The following is a 26927-nucleotide window of genomic DNA, read 5'->3' on the forward strand; positions in this document are numbered from 1 at the left end:
ACCACTATGCCATGAAATTTGGTATCGTTTCTTGACCAAAAATGTTTTCCACGGAAGCCAGGAGTACGGTGCCACTAAATTAAACTAAGCGCTCTACGTCTAGACTCGCCCCGCTGAGACGGACGCGATTTTTGCGAGCGGGGGCGGGTACTGGACGCGTGGCACCCGCCCCTGAGCTCTCTTTTTTTCCTTGTGGGGAGGTGGGGGCTGCCACGTGGCACCCGCCCCCCACCTCTCGGTTAACTAATAGTATAGATAGATGTTTTCATTCCTTAAAGTATCTATCTCCTTCTAAACTAATGTTTGCATTCTTAAAAACAATTTTCGTTTCCATAAACAATTCACGAAATTCGAATGACCGATCGGCGATCGCGTACCTTGTCAAGCCCACGTGCGCCAAAGGAGCAAATTGCAATGCGGCGCTGATACTTTAACGGGACAACCACGTGCTACGATCTACACGTCACCCTCGCTGGTCCACGTGGCAGCGCAGGATCGTTTGTGCAGGCTTTTCATAGCGCACAGAGAAACTCTAGAGTGGGGGAGGGGACTAGCCCAGCCAGACAGCCAGAGGGGCGAGGGGAGAGAGAGCGCACCGCGTGAATTCCAAGTTCCAACCCCTACATCTGCTCATGCCTTCACGTGGCGTCTCCCGTTTTTTATTCTTTTTCGTTTGTTTTCAATTTCAGTGCACAAAGAACGATGTTGATGGAGCATGCGCGCCATGCCTGTTCATGCCATCGATGCCCTCCAGCTTCTGTACAAGGTTTCCAGAGACGGATTCTGTCTTCTTGAATAGGAGGAGGAAGAAGAAGAAGAAGAAGAAGAAGAAGCAGCAGCAGCAGCACTGCCATGGACGCCTTCCAGCTTCGGCATAAGTTTGCCAGAGACGTTTTCTGTCTTCTTGAATAGAAAGAAAGGAAGAAGAAAACAAGAAAGAAACGTCCTTATATTTGTTCATCTTCCAGCTTCGGCTTTATCTTTTCTCTCGGTTGCCTGTGGAGGAAGGGCTTTGTCTTTGGCCGTCCGTGCTTGTTGAAGAAGAAGAAGCAGCAGCAGCAGCAGCAGCAGCAGCAGCATCAGCTTCAGTTTCAAAAGAAGAACCGGCAGCAGCTTCGAGAATATGAAGAAGAATTATTCTTGAAGGCAACAGGCAAGCAGCTTCCAGAAGAAGAGAAGAGCAAGAACCAGGCTGAAGAAGCAGCAGCAACCTCGAGAAGAAGAGGACAAAAAGAAGAACAAAATCACTGTGGTTGTCCATCGACAAGGTGGTGTGGCCTCCAGGCCATAGGACAATCTCTCTGAAACCAAGTAGCAAAATGATGTCAGGGTCAGGCTCCGGTTTCTTGTATTTGCTTTGCAAAGGTTTCTGATGGCCAAAAGTTCTCGATAACTTAATCTGGTATATAGAACAAGATTTCAAATGGAGCTTCTTTTCAAGTAGACCTTGCTCTGCCGTGTGTACCTTAGTAGGAAGGAAGAGAGGCCCTGAGTCTCAAAGCTTTCCTTTGGCTGATGAAGTCCGTATTGCAGGTTTGTCAGATTGAACATTTATAGCTGCAGGCCGACTACTAGCAATAGTGGCCCAATGTGCTAGAGAGCAGAGAGCAGAGAAAGAAGACTAACGTCTTATAATGAAAAGAAGTTAGCAGCATATACAAAGGATCAGTGACAAGGAGCATTCAGACGGCTCCCCTTTGCTTAAAGTCCATTGGATCATGGCGGACCATGGAAAGTTTTCTCACTCGACTGGTAGCTCCAGCAAGTCCAAACTTAGCCAGCGAATTGCACAGACATCGGTTGATGCTAAGCTATTTGCTGCATATGAAGAATCTGACAGCTCTGGAGCGTCTTTTGATTACAGCCAATCGGTTACTGCTAGCAAAGATGGTTTATCAACAAAAGAAATCACTGCCTACCTGCAGCGCATGCAACGGGGGGGACTTACACAGTCTTTTGGTTGCATTATTGCAGTGGAGGAAGAGAGCTTCCAAGTCATTGCTTACAGTGAAAATGCTCCAGAAATGTTAGATGTTACCATACAAGCTGTGCCCACCATGGGGCAAGTAGCATGTTTAAGCATAGGAACAGATGCTAGGACATTGCTATCACCTGCCAGTGCTGCTGCTATAGAGAGAGCTGTTGGGGTTGTTGATGTTAGCATGTTCAACCCAATCTCAGTTCAAAGTAGAAGTTCCGGAAAACCATTTTATGCTATTTTGCACAGAAATGATGTTGGATTAGTAATTGATCTTGAGCCGATTAAACCAAATGATTTAACAATTGCTGGCGGAATGTTGCAGTCACACAAACTCGCTGCCAAGGCTATCTCTCGTTTGCAGTCCTTGCCTGGCAGAGACATTGGTCTTTTATGTGACACTGTGGTGGAAGAAGTGCGTGAACTTACAGGTTTTGATCGTGTGATGGCATATAAATTTCATGAGGATGAACATGGTGAAATTATAGCTGAAATCAGGCGGTCAGATTTGGAGCCATACATGGGTCTACATTATCCTGCGACAGATATTCCCCAGGCTGCCCGGTTTCTGTTTATGAAAAATAGAGTAAGAATGATTTGTGACTGCAGATTACCCCCAGTAAAAGTTATTCAGGATAAGAAGCTTGCTCAGCCTTTAAGCTTGACCAGCTCAACACTGCGGGCCCCACATGGTTGCCACGCACAGTACATGGAAAATATGGGTTCTGTTGCATCTTTGGTGATGGCTGTCACCGTCAACAACAATGATGTAGACAACAGTGGTCATGCATATCAAGGGATGAGATTATGGGGTCTTGTTGTATGCCATCACACTACTCCACGATATGTACCTTTCCCTCTTAGATCTGCTTGTGAATTCTTGATGCAGGTCTTTAGTCTCCAACTTAACATGGAAGTTGGTATGGCTGCACAACTTAGAGAGAAACACATCCTTAAAACTCAAACCCTCTTGTGCGACATGCTCCTTAGAGATGCTCCCATTGGTATTGTGTGTCAATCTCCAAACATTATGGATCTTGTCAAATGTGATGGTGCAGCTCTTTATTATGGAAGGAGATGCTGGCTGCTAGGCATTACACCAACAGAAAGTCAAATTGCAAATTTGGTTGATTGGCTACTCAAACATCACAGAGATTCTACAGGTCTAAGCACAGATAGTTTGGCAGAAGCTGGGTTTCCTGGAGCAGCCAGTTTAGGTGATGCTATTTGCGGAATGGCCGCTGCAAAGATAACCTCCACAGACTTCCTATTTTGGTTCAGGTCACACACCGCCAAAGAAATACAGTGGGGAGGGGCTAAGCATGATCCAGATGACAAAGATGACGGTCAGAGGTTGCATCCTCGCTCTTCATTCAAGGCATTCCTAGAAGTAGTGAAACGAAGGAGTATCCCTTGGGAGGATGTAGAGATGGATGCCATACATTCGTTGCAACTGATTTTGCGTGGTTCGTTCAAAGAAATTGATGACAGTGATACGAAGACTGCGATTCATAACCGCCTTAATGACCTAAAACTTCAAGGTTTGGATGAACTTAGCACTGTTGCAAATGAGATGGTGAGGCTTATTGAAACTGCAACTGCGCCTATTCTGGCTGTTGATGCACGTGGGCTTGTCAATGGTTGGAATGGAAAAATAGCAGAGTTAACGGGCCTCTCTTTTGATAACGCTATCGGCAAATCTCTAGCTAAAGAGCTTGTGTATGAAGAGTCAGTACCAACCATTGAAAGAGTTTTACTATCAGCAATGGAAGGTGACTTTTTGATACTCTTTTCTTTTCTTAGTAACTTCATATTTGGTCCCAAAGGTGATGACCTAGTGGTTAACACTTTTTTTTTGCAAATAAAATGTGGCTGATTATATTCTCAAAAAAACTGATTACAACGGAGTGCTCATGCTCAATAGACTAGCTGGAGCTAATGCAAAGCCACAAATATGTCATGTATACAAGCCTCTCAAGGTGGTTTGGGGGGGATGGGGGCAAGAAGCCATGGAGGGGGGGAGGGGGGGGGGGGATGTATCGCCATTTGGGATTGCCTGCCTGCATCACGAGAAATAGGTCTTGGCAGCCCCAAGTACGCATGAAATGACAACGGAGCTCCTGATGAGCCCTGGACACACCCTGCACCTGATCCCAACGGCCGTGGAGGGAGTGGATGATGGAGGTCCAGAGCTCTGCTAAGGTCACCTGTGTTGTCTGCCGAAAGCCTCTTGACACCGCGCCTTTCAGATATGCCATCCAGTAAGGCTCACTATGATCTCCCATACCTCAGAGCGGTCTGTTGTGGGCTCCAGTACCTGGTGTATGGGTAGAGCCTCCAAACCGACCACTGCACACGACCTTGCCTCGATGATGAATATTGTGTTTTGCATCCCGGCCTCATACAGAAGAAGGTGGTGGCCTTGGCTGATTGCCTGCCAGTAGAAAGCTCCCTATGAGATACATCCAAGGTTGGGTGCTATACGGTGAAGGATGCAGCATGCACCTCTCCACACGAGCTGTGCCATCTCACACGACCAAAGGCAGTGCTTTGGTGTTTCCAGAGGCTACTGTGTGCAATGCATACAGCCTCCCTCCTTCTACATCTAGACAAGCCAACTTCCCATTGCCAGGCCTCCATGTGCCACTAGCCATAAGAAATATGATACTCTCCTCGGCCTCCAACTATCCCATAGGCGGCGCCAGAAGGTCCGTTGGAAAGACTGTATGATGTTGTGCTCCGCCTAGTGGGTGCTACATGACGGTGCCCAATCCATATTCTCTTGTATCAGTACGTGTTTATCAATCCTAGCAGTGTACTCCAGGAACCTCGGTGGCTTTTTGGCGACCGTTGAGGCCGGCCATAGCCACTCTCCCGGGTCCCACTCCAACTCATCAAGCGGCCTGTCCTCCCAGATCCAAAGGCTCCACTCCCTGAGCTTTTGCCAGAAGACAAAAGGGTCCAACCGCCATGTCTTCCCCTGAAGGCCAATCACCCGAATTCTCTTCCATGAGAGGACAGCTAACCCCTCATCCTGCTGTTCTCTGTCAAGGGCCAAATGGCCTCCCTCCTGTACGGTGAAGAAGGTCCCAGGTGGAGTGCCACCCGCTCTACCTGCCACCTGTAGGGGGACGCCTGCTGGTGAGAACCTAGTGGCCCATACCTCCCCGAGCTCTATCGGCTCTCGTCTCGGGGGAGCAAGCCACTCTTGAGGTATTGTTGCGTCTCTCCCTTCTCCTCAGCACCACTCCTCTCTGGCAGTCTGATACTTGGTGCAACACCTCGTCCACCATCCTGTACACCTCCTGCCATGTCCTGATGGTACGAGCCGGGCCGGCCTCCCAGCCCGCCCACTGGATGTGGGGGCGCTCGCCAAGCTGTGCTCCTTTCGGATCTTTGACCTGGGGGTTCCAGATGACGGGCTGACGATCTATCTCCTGGCAACTTGGGGGGCTCTGGAATAGTGCCTTGCGGAGGCCTTGCCACACGTGGATCAAGTTGCATAGGAAAGGTGATCTGGGCGGGGTGATCGGAGTTGATGTGAAGATCCATCTCAGGGACGGCCTCTACTCACTGCCAAGCCTCGGTCTTTAGTCCTAAAGACCCTTCTGCAATAGGACCTTCCATATCTGCCCTCCTAGTGTGAGGCCGCGGACAACTAGCTTGCCCAAGAGGGCCATACTTTGATACTCTGGATCTATGATCCCCAAGCCTCCCTCTGACCGATGCCGTATGATGGCCGCCCATGCCACCTTGGCCCTGGAATCCTTGGAATTGTCTGATCCGGACCGAAGGAAATTCCGCACTAGGCGGCGAAGCTGTACCACGCAAGATGAGGAGAAGCACCAATACGAGGCGATGTACCAGGCCATTGCTAGGAGTACCTGGTTAACCACCAGGGCTTGGCCCGCTAGTGAGAGGTGAGCCATACTCCAGTAGGTCAACTTCCTCCGAATAGAATCGAGAACTGGGAGAAACTGTTGGGCGGGAGTGATGTCGAGTTCCACTTGGAACCCTAGGTACCAGACGGTCTGCCCTCTGCTCACCCATCTAAATCCTAGGTGGATGCCCCACTCCGTGCAAGAGTTCGGGTATGTGAGAAAATCAACTGACTTTCGCCAATTGATTTTCGCTCCTACTGTAGAACAGAACACCTCAAGAGCTAGCATCACTCTCTCCAGCATTAACTCATCGTTCTCTATGTAGAGTGCTGTATCATCTGCATACTTTGAGTCTAACAACTCAGTCTCCTCTCTCACGGGAAGTCGGAGGCCGCGTAATCTGCTCACACGTGACCTGAGAAAATGAGACATCGCCTATGCAAAGAGTAGAAACAGGTACGGGGCCAAGGGGCAGCCTTGCCGGACCTATCTCTCTAGTCCCAACTCCACCCTTCGCCTACCACCTACGAGAACCTTGCTGGTGGCCGATCTGTAAAGTGCGGAGACCTCGCGAATCCAAGCCTGGGGGAAAACCAACCTCACCATGGTGCCCTCTAGGAAATCCCAGTCCACCCTGTTATAAGCTTTCTCGAAGTCCAAGAGTAGTACGGCCAGTCTTTGCCCACTGTGCTGCGCCCACTCTGCTGCCTCAAAGAAGGTGAATACATTGTCTAGGATGCTCCTATCCTGGACAAAGCCTGTCTGTGTGTCATATGGATGATATCTGGAAGTACGGGGCATAGCCGCCTACCAATCATCTTTGCCAGTGCCTTATAGGCCACTGACAATAAGGTGATTGGTCTCCACTGGGAAAGCTCCAACCGGTCTCCTCCTTTGGGGAGAATACTGATAAGGCTTGCCGACAGACTCCCCGGCATCTGTCCTGACATGAAGATCTCCTGGAAGGCCATCGATAGGGGTTCCTTCACCACCTCCTAGTAGGTGGTGAAGAATGCCTTAGAGAGGCCATCCTCTCTCGGGCATTTTTACCAGTCTTGTGTATGGAAAGTCTCCTCTAGTTCCTTCTCTGTGAAGGGGGCTAGAAGGGAGCATCCCATCTCCTCTGTGATGAGGGACAAGATGTGATCCCAGACCTATTGCCTACATCGCAGTCCTCTAGCTGAAGTTGTCTCTTGCTGGAAATGGCGCTTGTAATAGTCTGTGGCAATCTCCATCACCTCGTCTGGGCGAGAACAAATCCTCCCATACTGATCTCGTAGGTTGCGTATCTGCTCTCTTGAGGTGTGAGGCTGGTGTACTTGGAAAAACTCCCTGCACATTGTATCCCCCCTCCACGCCCAGAAGGCAACGGAGGTGCGGAAAGAGAACTCTAAGCGCCTATCCTCTAAGCCAGCAATGGTTGCTTGCGCGTGCGCCTCCTGTGTATGGAGGATGGGGTCCCCTGGTGCCTCCTGTAATAGTCTCTGCGTGGCTGCGAGGTCTCGCCGCAGTGCTCTCTCCTCCTCCTAGCTCTGCTACCTGGCCTGTATGGTTGCCTCTTGGTAGATACTGCTCGACTCGGCTAAGACCTCTGCAACCTTCTCTGCAATCCGGTTCCTCGTGCCCCACTCCCTGTTCCAAATCTACTCTATGTATCTCGTCACCTTCTCCCTCCTATGGATTGAGTCAGGGATCTGACAGGATTGTGTATCTAGGGCAGATGCTGGGAGATCGTGTCAGAAGAAGAACCCAGACAAAGTGATACCCGCCAATTGCCCATTTTGGCCTCCACAAGAGCCACCCCACTCTCCCACGTAAAACCTGTCCAACCACTCCAGCAGGACTCCACCTAGCCACCTGTATCTCCAAGAGAAGTCCAACGACCTCTCCCTCCTGTGGAAGGTAGAGTCTCTCTAGGCATCGCGTGCTCCTATTGCCAGTAGAAAGACCTCCCATGCCACGTGCTCCTCTCCAGCCATGCCCTGGTAGTTTCTGCCTCTGCCATGCTGGTCCTCCAAAGCCTCCAGGTTGTTGAAGTCTCCTCCAACGATCCAGGAGTCCATCTGCAATCTCCACCTAGAACCTGTTGCGTTCCCTAACCTCCGTAGGGGCATAGACATAGAGGACTCCAAGGCACGAGTCCCCAATATCCAGTCTGATCCATAGAACCCTCCTTGCCACTATCATCTCGTGATCTTGAACACAGGCGGTGAGACTCGGGCCGATAGAGGTGCATACGCCTCCACTCCTGTCGTGGGCACCTATAGTGTGCTTCTAGTAAGTGCGCGAGCTGCCCCGGGAGTACCTTTCCAACCCGCTGAGCTTGGGTGGGCATGAGCTTGTACTCCTGTAGAAGTAGGATGTCGATCTGTCCGGCAAGGGCAGGCTGCAGCTCCTGTCGAACAATCAACTTTCTAGAACCACGTGCTCCACTATAGTGGAGACTTCACATTCCAGGATGCAAGGTGTAAGCTCAGGGGGAAACTTGTGACTGGCTGAATAGGCATCTATTCGGTGTGGAAGCTACTGAAGAGGAAGAGAAACTATAGGGCATGCAAGTGCGCTTTGCCGCAGGTCTGGATGGTGAACTCCAATCCCCCATGGTGGCCCTCGACCAAAACCATAGGGGTGATAGATGCTTCAGGTGGTACTATCAATGCATCTATCAGCCATGATGAGAGTTGTGACTCTGTACACTGGTAGAAACGGGCCGCCTGTGCTAGGGGCCACTTGATCACATCCCGCGGAGCTCTCCATTGTGTGGAGGGGCTCGAAAGATGATGCTCAAGTGTGGGACCTCAGCACCGGCTCACCAGTTAATGTCCATCATGCAACCAGGCCACTGCTGTGGAAACAGTGCTAGTCCTTCATCTCCCATCCACTGGGAGATGTGGTCCTCCACTTGACTCTTCAACTCCTCCTCTATTTGTGTCGTCGTCCAAACCCCTAAGTGGGAGGACTGAAAGAAAAAAGCGTAGTTTGGTCCATCCGGCCCTAGTGGTTAACACTTGGGCTTGTAAGTTAGAGGTTGTTGGTTCAAGTCTCACTGGGTGCTTCACTTGTTGGCCACTTCTTTTGTGGGGGTTTGGGGGTATGTGGCTTTAAAAGAAACTCCAGGTTTTAAGGTCTAGCATTTTCCTTTTCCAGCATAAGGCATTATGATGATCATTTTATTGATATTTCCTCTGAGCTTGTTCTTTGATTGTGTACAGGTGAAGAAGAGCAAGATGTGGAGATCTATTTGAGGACATACGGTCCACTTGAACACAAAGGGGCTGTTATTTTAATAGTGAATGCATGCTGCAGCAGGGATGTTAATGACAATGTAGTGGGTGTCTGCTTCGTTGGTCAGGATGTCACAGGACATAAACTGGTCCTAGATAGGTTCGTTAGGATACAGGGCGATTACAAAACAATTGTGCAGAACCCAAATCCACTTATTCCTCCAATATTTGGAGCAGACGAGCATGGTTTCTGCTCAGAGTGGAACAGGGCAATGGAAAATCTTTCCAGCTGGAGACGAGACGAGGTTCTGGGAAAAATGCTTATTGGAGAAGTATTTGGTTTACAGATGGTATGCTGCCATCTTTATGGCCAGGATGCAGTAACCAAGCTCATGATAGCCCTGAATAATGCTGTGAATGGACAGGACCCAGAAAAGCTTCCATTGACCTTCTACAATCGACAGGGAAAACGTATTGAATCTCTCCTTATAACAAGCAAAAGGACAGACACTGAGGGGAGGATTACTGGAGTGTTTTGCTTCCTTCACACGGCAAGCCCTGAGTTACTGCAGGCCCTGATGATAAAAAGAGAGAAAGATAAACTGGATAAGGAGCTGAGCTATATCAGGCAGGAAATTCAAAGGCCTCTGGAAGGCCTTTCATTCACCAGAAATCTTTTGGAAAAAACAGGGCTCTCCGAAGAACAAAGGCAGCTTGTAGAAACGAGCACTTGGTGTGAAAGGCAGTTAAAGAAAATCTTAGATGATGACATAAATAACATTGAAGAAGGGTATGCAAACCTTCTATTGCCTGAGATTAGTTTTCAATATGACTTCTGCTGTAGAAACAGTTCTGTTGGTGTTTTCTTGGACCAAGGTTTTGGTAGGTTGTTATTGTGCCTTAGGACTTCCCTTGGTAGGATTTCTGCTCTTCGGGAAGCTCTTTGAAGGTAGATATGTTTGTAACAATCAAACAAATGCACCCTAGATTGTAGGACAGGTGCATGTAATGTTTAAGCAATAAATGAGAATACAAGATATTCAAGCTTTCACAGACATAGGTGGGGTTTTTCTTCCATTCACTATCCTGATCAAGAAAAAAGGCTCTTTGCTATTATATGTGTGGTTAGGAAAAAGCATACAGTTCTACTACTCATCCAAGTTGAGTGTTTCAATCAAGACCTTCAGGCCTTCTATCTGTTTTTTGTCCATAACAGCTCATCAGTGATTAACTCACTTTAGAAGTTGTTCTCTCCCATCACTTATGTGATCCTTGGAGAGTTCAGAACCTGGAACTGGGGTGTGTGTCCATGACTGCTTAATCAACAAGAAACTCAGTTTATAAGTTGGTCTCTTCCATCAATTATGTGATCCTTTGAATCTTTTAGGATCATATATGCATTCCCATCCTGGTAATACTGGATGTTGAGGACCATACATGCATTTCCATCCAGGTACTACTGGACATTCTAGATGTTGATTCTAAGTCACTTAAAGCTACAAAAAAAAAAAAGACAGATATCCTTATAGGATGAAGATGGTTTGATATCAATAGTAAAGTAAATGTGACAACGTCACATGCTGTGTTGAATTGTAGTAGGTCTTGGTTTCATTCTTTGAGAATACTGCATTTCATTTTCATTGCTTCTGGAAACTGTCCACTCTATTGTGTACTGATCATAAAGTTTGTGAACAGCTATTTAGATTTCGAAACATCAGAATTTGTTCTTGGATCTGTAATCGATGCTGTTATAAGCCAGGCCATGGGTGCTTCCATAGAGAAGGGGTTGCGAATCATGACAGAAATACCAAGTGAAGCTAAGTCATTGTATTTATTTGGGGATCAGGCAAGGCTACAACAAATTTTTTCAAACCTTCTATCATGTGCCATATCTCACACAAGCATACTGGACGCGTGGGTATGCATCAAGGTGACTTTTGGAAAACAACTTCTTGATGAAGGGGTGCATGCTGTGCACTTAGAAGTTGAGTAAGTAGATTGACTTTCAAAATTTCTCAAATTTAAAGTTGAGCAATACAGTAGTCAGTTTGTTTGCGTATTTTAGGAAATTTCACCATCTGTGTATTTTACAGTTGGCTTGGAACTGGTGTACCTCAGCAGAACAGAGGTACAAGTTGTGTGCCAACTATAAAATGTACAGTGGGTCTAATAGGATAGGGTTTTATGACTTTCAAAATTTCTCAATAGGTGTACCTCAGCAGAACAGAGTTACAAGTTGTGTGCCAACTATAAAATGTACAGTGGGGCTAATAGGATAGGGTTTTATCAAATGTCTCTCTTGCAGGACCCAATGAATATGCTGTTAAATGTCAAATATCTCTCTTGCAGAACTCAATCAATATCCTGTTAAATCTCAAAATAAACGTGGGGTGATGAGACTAGTTATGAACATCAAGCTGAAGATATATTCTTCATCCTTATCTGTTTTTCTCGTAACAGTCCTGCTTAGAGACTTATGCTAAAAACCTTTTCTGTGGAAGAACAAATCCTGCATACAGGGCCAGAATTCAAAGCACCCTTTAGAAGAAGATGGTTTTTCTCTTGGAGTGTAGACTATATTTCAAACAGACACTTCCCCAAAAGCCACCTAGTTTTGGACCTTATCATTTTATGCTTGCAATTGGTTCATTTTATCCAGCTGTGGTCCACATGAGACAACATAATTTTCATGAATATCCTTGATATTTCAATCAAATGCCTATTCGATACACAGATGAGTGAGAATGTGTACCATCAAGTTTCATTGATATGTTCAGTGGAGTCCTATTTATAGGACTCAAGGCTGGAACGTGAGTATGATGTCCAGTCCCTTTTATTGTGAGTTTGGCTTGCGTTGAGTCTTGTGTGTAGGTTGGATCCTAGGGGGACTTTTCACTTGAGTACACTTGCATAAGGTTATCCAAAGCAATAAAAGCATATTAGTCCTAGTGTCTGAATTAATGTGGGTGATTTGTGTTTCCAAACATTGAAACGACGCATTTCAACTACATCAATGTTGTAGATCATTGATTTGAACAAACCTTATGAGGTCCACACACAATCATACCACGTGTATAATTACCAATTTTGAGACTGCAAGCCTCATTGAAACCGAGATGTATTAGACAAACAAAAGAACTATTGACAATCATTGATGCACTTTTACTTGGATATCATAAATATACAAGTGAGTTTGTTACTCGTGAGGTGTAAGCACGGTGAATAACGTGAGAATGACAATACTTTGAACTTAACCAACTCAATCAATTATCACCATGAAAATGAGAGAGAGAGAGAGAAAGAAAGAAAGAAAGAAAGTTATATTAACATCTACGAAAGGCCAAGTTGGCCTATGAGAAAGAAAGAAAGAGAAGAAAGAAAGATATATTAACGTCTACATAAGGCCAATGTGGCCTATGAGACAAAATCCAGATTACATCCATGTCTAATGTCATCTCATCAAGAAGGTAAAGATAACATTACAAGTAAGTGGGTGGCCTATGAAACAATACTGAAAATAACTATACAATGGGGCTATACTAGGGTTGAACCGTGTATAGTGTTGTTCCATCGATAGAAAAGAAAAGGAAAGGAAAGGAGACCCAAATCTGATTTAGCCATGTACAAAAGTGTGGTGGAGACTACGGGCTGCACATGATCTTAAGATCTGCACATGATCTCAGCTATGATGCGGTCCCTAGCTGCTTTACTGATATGCTTGGTGGTGAGTCTGCGGTGTCTCGTGATAATGGCTCTAATCCGACTGTGGTGTGGCCTTCTTGGACGTGGTCCTGGTAGACGGGGTCGTCGTGCTCGAGAAGGGAAATGGCTCTATCCAATGTGACTCTATGGTGTGGCCTATAAGGTGTCTAGCGGGGTGGCTCTGTCTCTGCTAGGCTGGTAGTGTCAATACGGTCGGCTCTGTAGAAGAAGTTTGTCACTGCTCTCTGTGTGTGTCCCTCTGGGTGAGCTGGCCTCCTGTTTCGCAATAGTGCAGTTTGGCGCCTCTCGAGCTCCAGGAGGAAGAGACCTAGGCATCTCTGGTCCTCGTACTCCATGACGCGACGAAGGGGTCTAAATCCATCCTGGAAGAGGCAGTGGTACCGTCCTCGTATGTCATAGTATACTGTGCATCTGCATATGTAGTGCTCCTCCATCTCAGGCTCTCGACCACAAAGTTGACAAGTCCTATCCTCTGCTAGGGTATTTGTCCATCAACCTGTCTCCATCTTGAGCCTATGTGAGGATGTGCGAATCTGTCCGATAGCAACCTGTACGCTATGGGAGAGATGGGTGTCCATATATGCTGGCCGAATAGTGAAACCATCATCAGAGAGGCACAAGAAATGACTCCTGTAGAACTCCATCCTCGATCCTAGAGGGAGTGGTGGGTGGATCCATGTCCTTGCCGTCTCAATCCTCAAGATATCAGCTCTGATCACCTGGTTCAACTCTGATCGGCTGAGAGAAAGTGTAGGGCAGTCAAGGCTATAATCCAAAGGTGGAAGACGGTCAATATCCAAACCATGTAGGCTCATCCAAATAGCCATCTGTGAAAACCAACAGTTCTTCTCGCCTCATGTTGCTAGTTGTCTAGATGAGGTTAGTGCCAATCTAGAGTATCTATGGCGTGGAAGTTCCCATAGTCTGTGCCAAAAGGTCACTGCCCTGAAGAGTGCCTCCATGACTATGGTTGTTGCCCCTAGCTCTACTCTGACAATGGGGTGTGGGGTGGAGGGCTTACTCCTAATCATGCGTGCTATCATCATGATCAATGTTCTTTCCATGCTATCCCAGCCATCATAATAATCCCTCTCTACTCCAATCTGATCAGTGAGTGGGCTAAGGCACCTATGGTACAAGCTGCAATCCCATACCTCTGCTCCATATAGTAATGTAGGTGTGACTAGGGTGTCAAACAACCAAAGTTTGGTGCGGGGCTCCTAGAACTGTATGTGAGCACATTGACTCTCAAGTGCCCCTAGTCCTGCGTATCCACGTGCCAGACATGCCTTTGACACCCCTCTCAACGAAAAACATGGGCCAGAGAAAGTGAAACCAACCTTCCTTCTTGGAATGGGTGGTGATAACCCGATTTAAGAGTTAATTACAGCAATAAATAAATGCACATAAAATGAAATACACACTTTACCATAACATTCTTTGTCAGTAGACACCCTGTTGGCCCCAAAATTGACACCCCTTGCGGTATTTCTTTAGCTTTCATTCAATTGGAAGGAGTACAACTTGAGTTTCTTCAATCTTCTCCTGCTAACCAATTGCTCTTGCTGTCATAAATGACCAGCAAGCCTTTTGGGTCATTTGCCTCTTGATTCACCAAGGACTTGTTCTCCAATTTGACCCTCGGCTGGCCAAATGCTGCCCCAAATCAATTCGGGATGGGCTGGCTCTTGAAATCCCTTGATAATCTTCAATTATCAGCTGCTGATTTCAGTCCTTTGAGCCTTCAATCTCAGTCACGGATCCCAAGGTGACTGCTAAACCCTAATTTCTGCTGTAAATTAGGGTTTACTGCAGAAATTACAGATCAGCCCACCAAAAATGGCCGAGATCTCCTCTGAATGGCTAAGAATTGCTGAGAATGGCTGAGCATAGGCTGAAAGAGATGAGAGAATGCTGTAGAGAGAGAAAATTTTGAGATTTGTCGCAAAGAACTGATCAAAATCAGCTGCTGCCCTGCTGTACCAGCCCCAAACGAATGCACCAACAACAATAGGAGCATCAGAGACTGTGATCTTCAGGAGAAAGTGCATCAGCAGCAATTGCCAGCTTCCCAAGGTCAAGAATATGCAATCTCCATCACTAAAATGGTCTCCAATGGCTGGGAAATGGCCCCAAAAGCTAGCAGCAACAGTCCAACACCTCTTTCCAACAGCTCCAAAATGAAAAACCGAGATTTCCCTCTCCCTTCAGCCCTATTTAGCCTTTCCCCCACTTGCATGGGAAAGTTTTGCCAAGTGGCAACTTTCTTAATCCATTTTCAGCAATTTTCAGTCATTTAATTAATTTTCAGAATTAATTAATTCTGAAAATTAATTCAGGCCTTAATCCATGCCCAGAAAATTGACCTTGCCCATCCAAAAATTAATTGGCTAAGCCATTTGCAACCCAAAGTGGTCCCATGCATTAATTGACCCTTGGACAAGCATTAATCCATTAATTAATGCCTAGTCCCTAGTGTCACCACTGACACTTAATGGCCAATTAATGGTCCTAGGGACAAACTGACACCAAAATTCACCTAGAATCTAACAAGTGTAACTTGTTACAACTTTTGCCTTTGACACCCATCTTTTCTCGTGGTCTTCCTGCATGTATCCTAATCCATAAATATCATGCATCATCATCTCTTTTCATTACTTGCACTATCCCTTTGAGGTCTTCCCAGTATAGTATGGCCACACCTCCAGAACCCCTAGTACTTCCTGGTTTTCTAGCTGCTGGACGAAATGCACTTTCCCACTTGTATCCCCGTACGTCTAGTAGTCGGCTACCTTTACATTGGTGTGTTTCTGTATACATTGCTCCTTTCCCCTTTATAGGAACTTATTGAAACAAAACCTGAGGCACCAAGTGCCTAAACCATATACAAAAGGTTGATTTGCTGCAATTTTGAAAATTAGGGTTTTGAAACCCTAATTCCTGCAAACTCGGGCAGTAAGCTGATTTTCTTCTTTAATACTTAGATTAGATCAAACTAAGTAGAAAGTGCTTCTTGAATGAGACATAGATAGGAGAATACAAAGCATGTGGCTGAAATTTCAGTATGAGAGCTTATTTCAGAGAGAGATTAGAGTAGTTTATTATCGTCCATGGAAGGCCAAATTATGACCCATGGGACCTTTCCATATATATATATATATATATATATATATATATATATATATATATATATATATATAGAGAGAGAGAGAGAGAGAGAGAGAGATCTCCAATATATAGGTGTGGGCTTGGGTGTTCAAAAGTGAAAAGTAGAGGCTACAAATGATAAGTGTTTATTGAAAATGACAAGTATAGGGACACTTGTCTTTTTAAAATGACATGTGTCCTTTTCTAGATGTCACATCACCTTTTTAAAGAAAGAAAATTTCAAATCTTCTACTCAAAAAATCTCTCAAATGGTTAAGAATTTGAGATAGTTATTGAAGACAAAAATTTTCCTTGTGAAATTTGAGAGCCTTTGATGCGAATAGAATTTTCATATGAGCAACTTTAAAAAATAGTTAGCTCCTAAATTTTAGGAGTCACCAAATTTAGCTTCTGCAAAGTTTCATTATATAGGTTCACTAATTCATGGTTTGTTTCTGTATTATATGGGCTTCTAGTCAATGTGACTATCTAAGTGTAAAAGTTTTAGTCATTTGAGCTTTCTAGTCAATCTAACCGACTGACTAGAATTTTAATTTATCTTGGGCATCTCGTCAATGACGATCCAAGTATAATTATAGGGCATTTTGGCCATCGGTTACCCTTAAATAGAAAGATGAACATTTAATCATGTCTTGAAACTCTTTGATAATACAAATCACATTTCAAAGTACACGAGCATCAAATTAATTTGGAATCATTGAGTCAATAAGTCTTGGTAACAATTGATATACAAAAGGTTTGTTACATCTTCCTCTTGAAATTTGTCTTGTTCTCAAGATGTTGCTTGAAGTATTTCTGATCAGTCTTTAAAATACTCTTCTTGCATCCATTTAAAATCTAAATGAGAGTAATTTTTAAATTTCAAAAGGAATTTTCTAAAAATATTTATCCCTCGTTTCTTGATTATATGAAAGACTATTTGCTATGGTTGAAGTATCTCCTCTTGTTCATGTACTTCAGGTGGATCCTCTATTACAGGTTCCAATGGTGGAGACTCTTCATAAGGCTTTAGAAGATGGCTATGAAAAGCATTGTGAATTCTCCAATGCTTTGGAAGTTGTAACCTATAATAAACATCATTAATCCTTTCAGTGACTTGAAATGGCCTATAATTTCTTGTTACGAGCTTAGTGACTTGGGATGAAGGCTTGTTAGAGCTTCTTAGATGAGTTTGTTGAGCTAAGAAATGCATTCCATGCTGATTAGTCACTTAAACAGTCCCAAAACAAGCTTAATTTAATGAAAACCCTAAAATGAGAAGCAATTCGATAGAGTTTAGTGAAACCCTAATTTGGGAGGGTCCATTCTCATCTATAAATAGACAGGCTGTCTCCCATTCAGTCCCATTCCCATTTTATGCAGGTTTCTCAACCTTGAGTGCAGATTTCAGCCATCAATCCACACACACATGGTTGTCCAGTCCTAACGACTATTGCCACACCTTCCTTTGCATCTAGCGCTTCTCCATTAGCATTAGTAACAATTTTCTGATCCTCCTTTGCGTGCGATTAGAGCTGCTTGACATTGAAGATTGCATCTACAACTTGCATTTGGTGTCCTCTCTCCAGAAGATAGCTTTCTCCATCAGGCCACAGCTATCAGTCCTCTTTCACACCTGTCTTACTTGTGTTTGGTACTCTAGGCCCTTCTGATACTTGTGTTTGCTGTATCCTCTGCATCCTACACTCCAATTGGTGATCACAAACTTGGGATCCGTCTCCGGTGGACATCACTCTTTGATACATTGCTCTGCCCTTGGGCACATTGTATACTCTTACATTGATATACAACATTCATTCACTTTAGAGTTGTGTTCTTTCTATACCTTCTTTTGTTTTTGTTTGAGTTTCTATGTTTGAGTGTTGAGTTTTGCGTTTAGGGTTTGAGTTTTACTTTCAGTGTCTATGTTTGTCTCGTTGTGCTTTTGTTGTGGTTGTACACTCTGTGTTTTCTTAGTGCAAACCTTAGCGGTGCCTCCACACTCTTCTTCACCTAGTATCAGAGCTGGTGTTCTTATAAAGAGCATTCTGTAGATACTGTGGAGTATAGCAACTAAGAAACACGTTTCTTTCAGTTTGAAACTTATGAAACATTTCTTAAAGTAAGAAATATTTATGAGAGTAAAAAATGTTTTTTTTTTTCGAGTTGGAATCCAAAACATAGTTAAAAAAAAAAACTGTTGGGCAATATTAAACATGATGACGATGATGCGTAATGACTTGTGAGGGCTCAAGATTTTGGATGAGAGATTGATTTTTTTGTGATTTTGTTTAGTTATTGGACTCTCTCTCTCAATCTAGTATCTATGCTTGTTTTGAGAGTTGGTTAATATACGACTTTAGTCTCATTTATGAGTTATTTATGATATATTATGATTCATTCTCGATTTTGACAGTTTGTCAGTTTGTTTTGAAATGAGAATCATGATGTTGCAACTTGACTCGGTCCATATTGTAAATAGGCTATTTACATGTTTATTTCAATTTTCTTTGTATGATATATATGAATCATAATGTTTGAGTTTAAACCATAGTATAGCTTGTCCAAAGACTAACTTTGATATAAGTGACAAGTCAATAATGGATCATGGATATGTAACGTATTATTCTCAATTGACTCTATTATCACTCAAGCTCAATTGGCCATTCTTTGTTTATGAGAGTTCCATAGAGGTTTAGAACCTCTTTCCCTAGTCAAAACTATTAAAAATCCCTATATAAAAAAACCCGCATTTCTTATTTTTACCCCTCTTGAAATAAACTTATGAAACACATTTCTAACGTTTCGTTTCTAAATGTTTCTGATGTTTTTGGTTGCTATGTTGTGGAATGCTAGTCTTTGCATGAGGTGTTGAGCTAAAACATGCATTACTTGTTGATTAGCCTCTTAAATAGCTCCAAAACACACTAAAAAATGCTCTTTTAGAGTAAAACCCTAAAACGAGGAGTGGTTTGAGAGAGTTTAGTGGAAACTCTAAAACGGGGAGCGGTTCAAGAGAGTTTAGTGGAAAACCTAATTTTTGGAGTGCCCTTCCACATCTATAAATAGACAGACTGCCTCCATTCAGCCTTATTCTGTTTGTGTAGGTTTCTCACTCCATGTGCAGATTTCAGCCATCGGCCTCCTCCCACATGGCTGTCCAGCCCTCAAGACTGCTGCCACTCCATCCATGTTTGCTCTTGCTGTTGGCGCCTTCATCCATGTTGACGTCAGTTGTTGCTGGCGACATCATCGTCTACTGCGATCTGATCATCCAGTCATCGCCAGTCACATCAGATACTGTTTCAGCTTGTTGTTTACAACAGGCTGTGCACAATTTCCAGCCTTTGATCGATGGTACATTGCTGCGTTTACTGGTTTTCAACCTCCAGACTATTGCATTTTGGTGACCAGCCTGCTGTCATTCACTATTTAGCACTCCTACACTCCGACTGGTGGTCACAGACTTGGAATCTGTCTCCGGCTCACACTTCGACATTGCTCTGCCCTTGAGCACACTGTACACTTTTACATTCATTTACTTCAAAGTTGTGTTCTCTCTCTCCCTTCTTCAGTTTGTGTTTGAGTTTTTGTTTTTGAGTTTTGAGTTTTGAGTTTTGCGTTTAGGGTTTGAGTTTTTGAGTTTTGTGTCAAGGGTTTGAGTTTTTCCCCCTGTGTCTGTGTCTGTCTCTTTGTGTTTCTGTCGTGGTTGTACACTCTGTGTATCCTCAGTGCAAACCCTAGAAGTTTTCTTCACATGGTATCAAAGCCGATGCTCTTGTAAAGAGTATCCTGCGGATATTGTGGAGAGCTAGTCTTTGTGCAAGGCACACAATACGACTCGTAACCAAATCATAATGTCCCAGACACCTTTTTCTCCAGTTCCTATGAGATATCTTATCGAGCTTCTCCATCATTGGAGGCCCTGAGACAGCATTATGGATTCGGTGAGGAGGGCGACACTCCACTTTCACGTTCTTCTACTCCTATTCTAGATTTCACTAACATGATAGAGGAGGACTTGAGGAGTACTATCGCAACAAGTACGGTGATGTTTACACCCCTCCTACCAGTTTTGCTACCACATCCGAACCAGTTGGTGAGGCTGGCCATTTCTCCGATCATGGAGGATATATGGCATTCGGAATGTCTGGTGATCCATCTTCATCACCTCAGTCAGGTCCAATGTCAGGTTTGTACGATTCTTTTGTGTTGCATGGATCAAAACCCTCGCCTGTTTCTTCTTTTGAGGTATAGGATCTGGATGGCTTTGCGTACGTGAACTTGAATAGAGGGGGCTCATGAAGCAGACGAAATTTAGGTGCATCTATAGCTTCTGTTTCATTTGAGCATATCACACACACTTCTCACTTCCCTCCTATCCCACCCTCTTCTATATCACACCTTAATCACCTCTCCTCATCTTTCCAAAACCTTGGATTACACTCCACATTTGCATCACACACCCCAGGGGTTGGATCTTCCATCTCCGCTCCTAGCACCTTTTCCTTCTCCACCCCTTTCTCTACCTCTTTGCACCATAGTACTTCGTTAGGGGGAATGCCACCCTTTACCAGAGTGCCTCTCACCTTTTAGCAAATGAGCACACCCATAACTCTTGGGTCGATTGTGATGGGCATCCCCCTCACTATCCCCAGCTTCACATCTCACATGACTACTCATATGTAGGGGTTTCCATCCTCAACTTATGGTGCGTCTTCACACTCTCCTTGGGTTACACCTATGCAGGGATTCCCATCTTTTGCTCCCCGTGTTCCCATTGTTGAGAAACCCTTCACCCGCAGTTTGCGTTTTTGCGTTTCTGCGTTTTGCGTTTAGGGTTTGTAGCCCCAAAAAGGGGCACCATCCTAGACTGTGCCTATTTATAGGCCACTCTCTCATTCATTCCTCAGGGCTGATTCATTCAGTCCGTCACCTCTTCTCTCCAGCCTCTCCACTACCCTCACACCCCTTTAGGAGGACATTGCGATTCGTGGTTTGTGGCTGTCTTCATCTTCTTCCTTGTGCTATGGCACCCTTGTTCCCTTGTATCACATTCATTCCATGATTTAGAACTTCATCATTCCATTCATCAGAGTTTCTTCTCTTTTCTCTTCTCTTCTCCATGTTTTCTGAGTTCATTTCGTGTTCCTCCCTACAAACCCTACTATCTCGCTGCTACATCATCTTTGACATGGTATCAGAGCTTGGTCTGCTCACCTAGTAGCGAAGATCCTCCACTCCAGTGAAGGCAAAGACCGGTGGCGGGTTCAGCATATCCACTTCTCTTCTTCTTCCATTGCATCAACACTTTTTTGGTGGCTGTTCTAAGCTGCGTTTGCAGCCTGCAGCTCAGCCAAACCAGCCCAAGGCTCAGCCCATCTTGCATTTGCAACTGGCTGACCTCCACTTTCTCCGCCCAGCTTCTAGTGGCTGTTTTTCTGCCACTGGCCTGCTCCACCCTGCATCCTGGCGGTTGTTTCCTGTCAGCCAATGGGTTAGCTCCTGCTGCCGGCGGCTACACCCAATCTGCCTGCGTCTTTCAGGCGGCTGCTGTGTTTACAGTAGGCAGTTCCTCCCTATCTCCTTGCATTTGCACAGGCTGCTGCTGGTTGCTCAGCCAGTCAGCTGGCGGCCTTTTCCCACAACCAGCGACTGCACCTTAACTGCTGGTGGTTCTTCCTCACCACTAGTGGTTCAGCCCATTTCCAGCCCTTCCCCTACCCTCCCACCCCTTGAGAGGTGGATATTGTGGCTTGTGGTTTGTGGCTAACCTCTTCGTTCTTCATCAAGGCACACTGGTACCCATGGCTTCTTCCACAATAGATGACCAATCTACTGGGTGTTCCTATTGCGGCACGAACGGTCATCCCACCGAAGATTGTCGACTTTGATCTTTACTCCCAACCCCCTCGGAGTATATGCGTCTTTCACCTGGTACTTCTTGTGCCACCTCTTCTTTTTGGGCCATAGAGATCATTTTGCATCGGCTATCAGCATATTATGCTCAAGGCAATAAGCCGCAACAGACGCGCATTAAGTCCTTTCAAGCACACGGAGGCTCTAAGACCTTACGAGGCAATAAACCCTCCTGGAGACCACCCCACTGCGCGGAGACCCACTTTCGGGTACAGTGGCTTCCATGGCCCACATCTCCTCCACAGTCCACTTTCCTGAGAGCCCGCGACTATTCACCACCCTTGACTCACCCTGAGCCTCCTTGTTCTCCACCCTCTTCCACTCAGGTTCAAGAGGCCACTTCTGGGTGCTTTCCGGCTTCTTCTTCCGAGCCCTAGATACCTTCTTTGACACAACTGGTGGCACTTCCTTTGTCATCAGATGCTTTGCAGTCCGTGAGCCATGAGTGACTGGATTTCCTTTCTCTCTCAAACTAGGATTCAGAGGGGGATTTTCTTGCTTCGCCCTCAGAGGAGGCCTCCAGTTCTTCTTCGGCTTCCGAGGGGGCTCCTACTTCTACTTCTTCCGATTGAGAGAGGGACTCTATGTGCCATGAAGTTCTTCATACACCACCACCTTTCAATTTCAAGGAGTGGCTCTCCTTTCAGCAGTCATTTCCTCTACTCATATCGAGGATCTAGAGGATCTACCCAGATCGGTGCCCTTGGATCTTCAGCAACGACTTGGTGGCTAGGCCTTCGTATTCCTTTCAGCATGGAGTCACGGAGCTAGTGGCTTCTCTCTCGAGGTTGAGTTTCGGGTTCTTTAGCTCATCCAGTCTCCTAACTATCTTCAAAGGTCTTCTTTCAAGTGGTATTCTCAGATTACAGGGTGGATCTTCTTCGTCCCTTGGTTAGCATGGAGCCTACTCTCGTGGTCGAGTACGGGCATATTCTTATGGTCCTCGGCACCACACAAAGTCCGACATTGTAACGTGTCCGCTCCTCAAATCGTGGGATACGTCTTAGCAGTCCATCGAGAGATATATCTAGAAGACGCCGATCAGCACTCCCAAGGAATGACACGCGGTTTGCCAACTAGAGTCTCTCAAGTATGCCCCGCAACGGAACTTATCTGGCTGCTCCCACTAGGATCGACCTGAAGTCCGGGTTCCTAGCCAACATTGTCTAAGGTCATAGACCGACTTTTTTCTAACATTTCTCGTTAACATTTCCTTTGAGAAAAGCTCTCGGCTAACCGAGACCACCCTTTCGTAGGATAGACCCATTGGTCACATCCACCACCCTTCCCTTGGGGGTTGTTTTAGTTATCTAATTACCTACCGCGTTATGTTTGACATATAAAAGTAGCTTCCTTAATTAACTCGTTAGTCACAGGTTTCTTTACGTAATTTAGGGCACACACACGAAGACAAGATAAAACAAGATCAAACATTTTCCTAACTTATCTTCATATTAATATTTGTCTCCTGCCCATACAAGAGAATGAAGTGTTCCTTTCTACCTCCGCAAAAAAATCCTTCCGTCTCCCGGCAACAAAACCCGAAGGTTTGTCCTACCAAGATTTCGCCTAGTATCAAGGCCTCGAGATCCCATCTCGAGTCACGTAGAACACTTGTGTAGGGCCCGGAGGCATTGGGATTTATGGCCAGAGCTTCCACTTGGCATCCAAGCGTCCTCCTATGCAAAGTAATTTCCACGGAGAGACCTCTCGCAGCGGTTTCGGTCCACATTCCCGGCGCGGATTCACAACCCCCTTAGATAGGGTTTGGTGGTTTGCGGGGGGTAGCTAGCGCCATCCTTCCTTAATTATCCCTTTAGGAAATCAACCACAGCTGAAGCACCCAGCTAAAAAAACAATCACTAGGGAAAACATCCCTTTTGTTTCCATGGCAATCAGTCATCTCAGACCCGGCCATGCAATCATCAAACACATCCCACTTGGTTTAACATCCTAAACCACATTAACAAACAGTTGAATGCACAACCTCTTGCTTTAAGGCATCGTAATCCCATTGCATGCACAATCAGAATTTAACTTGGATGTATCAAAACACTTTTACAACCTTTTCAAACAACCAAGCATAACTTGGGTCAACAATCCATTTAGGGTTAGGTCACTAGCTTCAATTAAGCTAGGAGCGTATCCATTTGCGATAGTCCGCAGCATGATCGATAAAACAATTCACAGGCAATTATACTTATTCCTAATGCACCGGATCTCATGAAGGTCCAGGTTTCTATCCATCGGAAACTATCATTTCATGTGTTTCTTTTAGTCATGATCGCGAAGCATGAATTCTAAATGACTATTCATGTACTGAATTGTTTAAAAGCTATTATTTTATGTGAAATAATGCGAAAATCTTATCATTTTATGTGTGTAAAAGCTATCATTTCATGCATATAAACTTATGCGAACTCCATACTCTATCATTTCGCGCACAAAAGACTGATTTACTACAATTTTTAAAGTTAGGGCTTTGAAACCCTAATTTTTGCAAACTCGAGCATCAAGTTGCAAAGAAATCGTACATATGATTTTGAAATGCGGCCATCATCACTTATTGAAGGGTAGCAGGGGCATTGTATAGCCCAAATGACATCACTATGTAAGTATAGGTTCCTTATTCGGTTGTGAAAGTTGTCTTGGATTGATCTTCTTCCGTGATCTGGACTTAGTTCTATCCAGTGAATCCATCTAAGAGGGAATAGAGTTTATGTCCAACCATTGTGTCCAATAGTTGATTTCTAAAAAAATAGGGAAATGATATGCATCTTTCTTGGTTATGGGGATATAGGTGATATGGGCTATTGCCTATGGGATCCACAGGCTTGTAAGGTTATCCGCTGCCATGATGTCGTTTTCCATGAGGAAAGAATTGTTGGGTATTTGACTCACGCACCACTTACGCCTACGCTCATATGGGAGTGTCGGTGATCAGTAGGACACTGGGGCACTTTTTACTCTCGGTAGGAGAGGTTTTTTCCCCCAGACTTATAGTCTTATTTCCGTATGTGCTTATGTGCTTATGTTACACACTTATGGGCACTTACCGTGTGTCGGGTGTGAACACTCCTACAACCCTAAGGTTTAAGGGTTATACTTTGTACTTTCATTCTACACTCTTTTAGACTAAAATATAAATGAGTACATAGAAGGTAACACATCACTCAAGTAGTGGCTTGAGTGTTTGCTAAAGTTATCCTTTACTAAGAAGAAATTCCTACAAAGAGTTGCATCATTGCAATGAGTGATCCATGTAGAAAGGACGTGTGCATATGGCAAATTTGTTGTCCACTATATCTTCTAGCAAAACTATACAAAAGTGTGGGTAACAATGTAGCTCTCTTAGGTGAAGTTAAATCATTGTTGTGCTTGCATTTATGGCAAAAAATAGCATTGAAAGCCCATCTTCATATGATGTTATGGGTTCTCTAAGCAACTTGAGATAGTCACATGTAGTAATGGAGGGGTTAGGAAAGTTGGTGAATTCTCCTAAAAAAGTACGCAAAATGTAGCACTGTATTTGTGGTCTGTGAATAGATAGGTTCTATCAGTGTGGGTGATTCTTATGTTTGGAATATTCTAGAAGTTGTATCTACCAACTTCACTTGCTTCATACTTCTTACTATCCTACCATGGATAGGGGCAATAAAGCGGGTCCACCCTTTTTTCTCCACGTGAATAAAAGAAAGCTTCTCATGTACTCCTGTTATTTTTCAAGATGGGATATGACCATTCTAGTAGACTCGGCCATGCTTCTTCTAGCTTCAGTTTGAGGTATTTATCCCTGCTTCCTTGTGCTTTGTAGGATCTTTGATATTAAGTGAGATCTAGAGAGTCTTTGATAGACAATGAGATCTAGGGGTCTATCAATTTCTCTGTGATGTTCTCTATTGTCCATATGAGCAGCTGCATTGTGCATAAGAAGAGTAGTCTTATAAACCTTCTTTATTTGTTCATCTTGAAGTCAAAAAGTACAAAGGTCCTTGATTTCTACCTCTACTAATACCTTTATTTTTCTTCTTTGTGATATGAGCTCAAGGAGGATAGGGTACTCTCACCTTTTGTGACTATGCTCATAGGGTTTGTACCATGGTAATATATGCCTCCTTTTGTTTTAGATCTTCTTGTTGAGTGTTCATTTGATTTACTTGTATTAGACTTTGGTAGCTGTAACCAATCTTCCTCCTTAGATAGGGTGGTAAATAACCTGATTAAGCACTATTTACAACAATTAACAAATTCACAAAACTGAAATATACACTTTACCATATATTCTTGGACATTGGACACTGTGTTGGCCCCAAAACTAGCGCCCCTTTCGGTATTTATTTAACTTAATTGAAGAAGAAGTTGATGTACAATGGGATTCTCCCAATCCTTTTCGGTATTCCAACTCCCCTTGTTGTCGAAAATGACCAGCAAGTCTTCAATTTGATTTGCCCCTTGGTTTAGGCAATCAATTGTCTTTTATCCACTTTGATGGGGATGAAAAATGCCCCAAATTCAATGATTTATTGGTCCCTCCACTTGAATAGGCTAAAAACAACTTCAGTCCTATTAAATCTAAGTCTTGGAGCTTCCAATTTTTGGCACGCTTCTCGAGGGTGCTGCTAAACCTTGATTTCTACAGCAGATTAGGGTTTATAGCAGAGAAATATGAAATTTCTTTGCCTCTGGTGATCTCAATGCTACAATCTTTGGAGCAAGGTTGTAGAAAGACTGGGAGATGAGGGAGAATGCTGAGGAGAGTGAAAATTCAAACTTTCTTTGTGAAGAACTAAAGAAAAGCTATCATTTATTGATGTTGCTCTATCTCCACAGCTTGTAGATGCAAAGAACTGAAGAAAATCAGTCATTTACTGCTGTTGCTCTGTCTCAACAGCCTGTAGATGCTGTCACCTACTGTTGATTGGTCTTCTCTTGCCCCTGGTTGCCTTAGAAGATCCTCCAATGATTGCAAATCCGACCAGAGCATCTCCTCCCTCTTTTGCAGGCTGAATACACTAAAAATGTCTCTCTCTAGCCTCTAAAGACGTTTTTCAGTCT

At 44.5% G+C, this 26927-nt stretch overlaps 1 protein-coding gene across 1 annotated transcript in view; it reads left to right on the forward strand.

Moving 5' to 3' along the window:
- The first annotated feature begins 545 nt into the window (after window positions 1–545).
- LOC148036543 (phytochrome 1-like) overlaps window positions 546–26927 on the forward strand; it is a 53873-nt gene continuing 27491 nt past the window's right edge. The window contains exons 1-4 of the mRNA XM_087678531.1: window positions 546–1402; window positions 1534–3750; window positions 9072–9873; window positions 10779–11072. Coding sequence (XP_087534657.1) covers window positions 1719–3750; window positions 9072–9873; window positions 10779–11072 — 3128 coding nt within the window. The 5' untranslated portion in view covers window positions 546–1402; window positions 1534–1718. The remainder of the gene's footprint in view (window positions 1403–1533; window positions 3751–9071; window positions 9874–10778; window positions 11073–26927) is intronic.

The sequence above is a fragment of the Lygodium microphyllum genome, chromosome 5 (assembly GCF_053477565.2).
Source record: "Lygodium microphyllum isolate KBCC chromosome 5, Lygodium_microphyllum_v1.1.10, whole genome shotgun sequence".
NCBI lineage: Eukaryota > Viridiplantae > Streptophyta > Polypodiopsida > Schizaeales > Lygodiaceae > Lygodium > Lygodium microphyllum.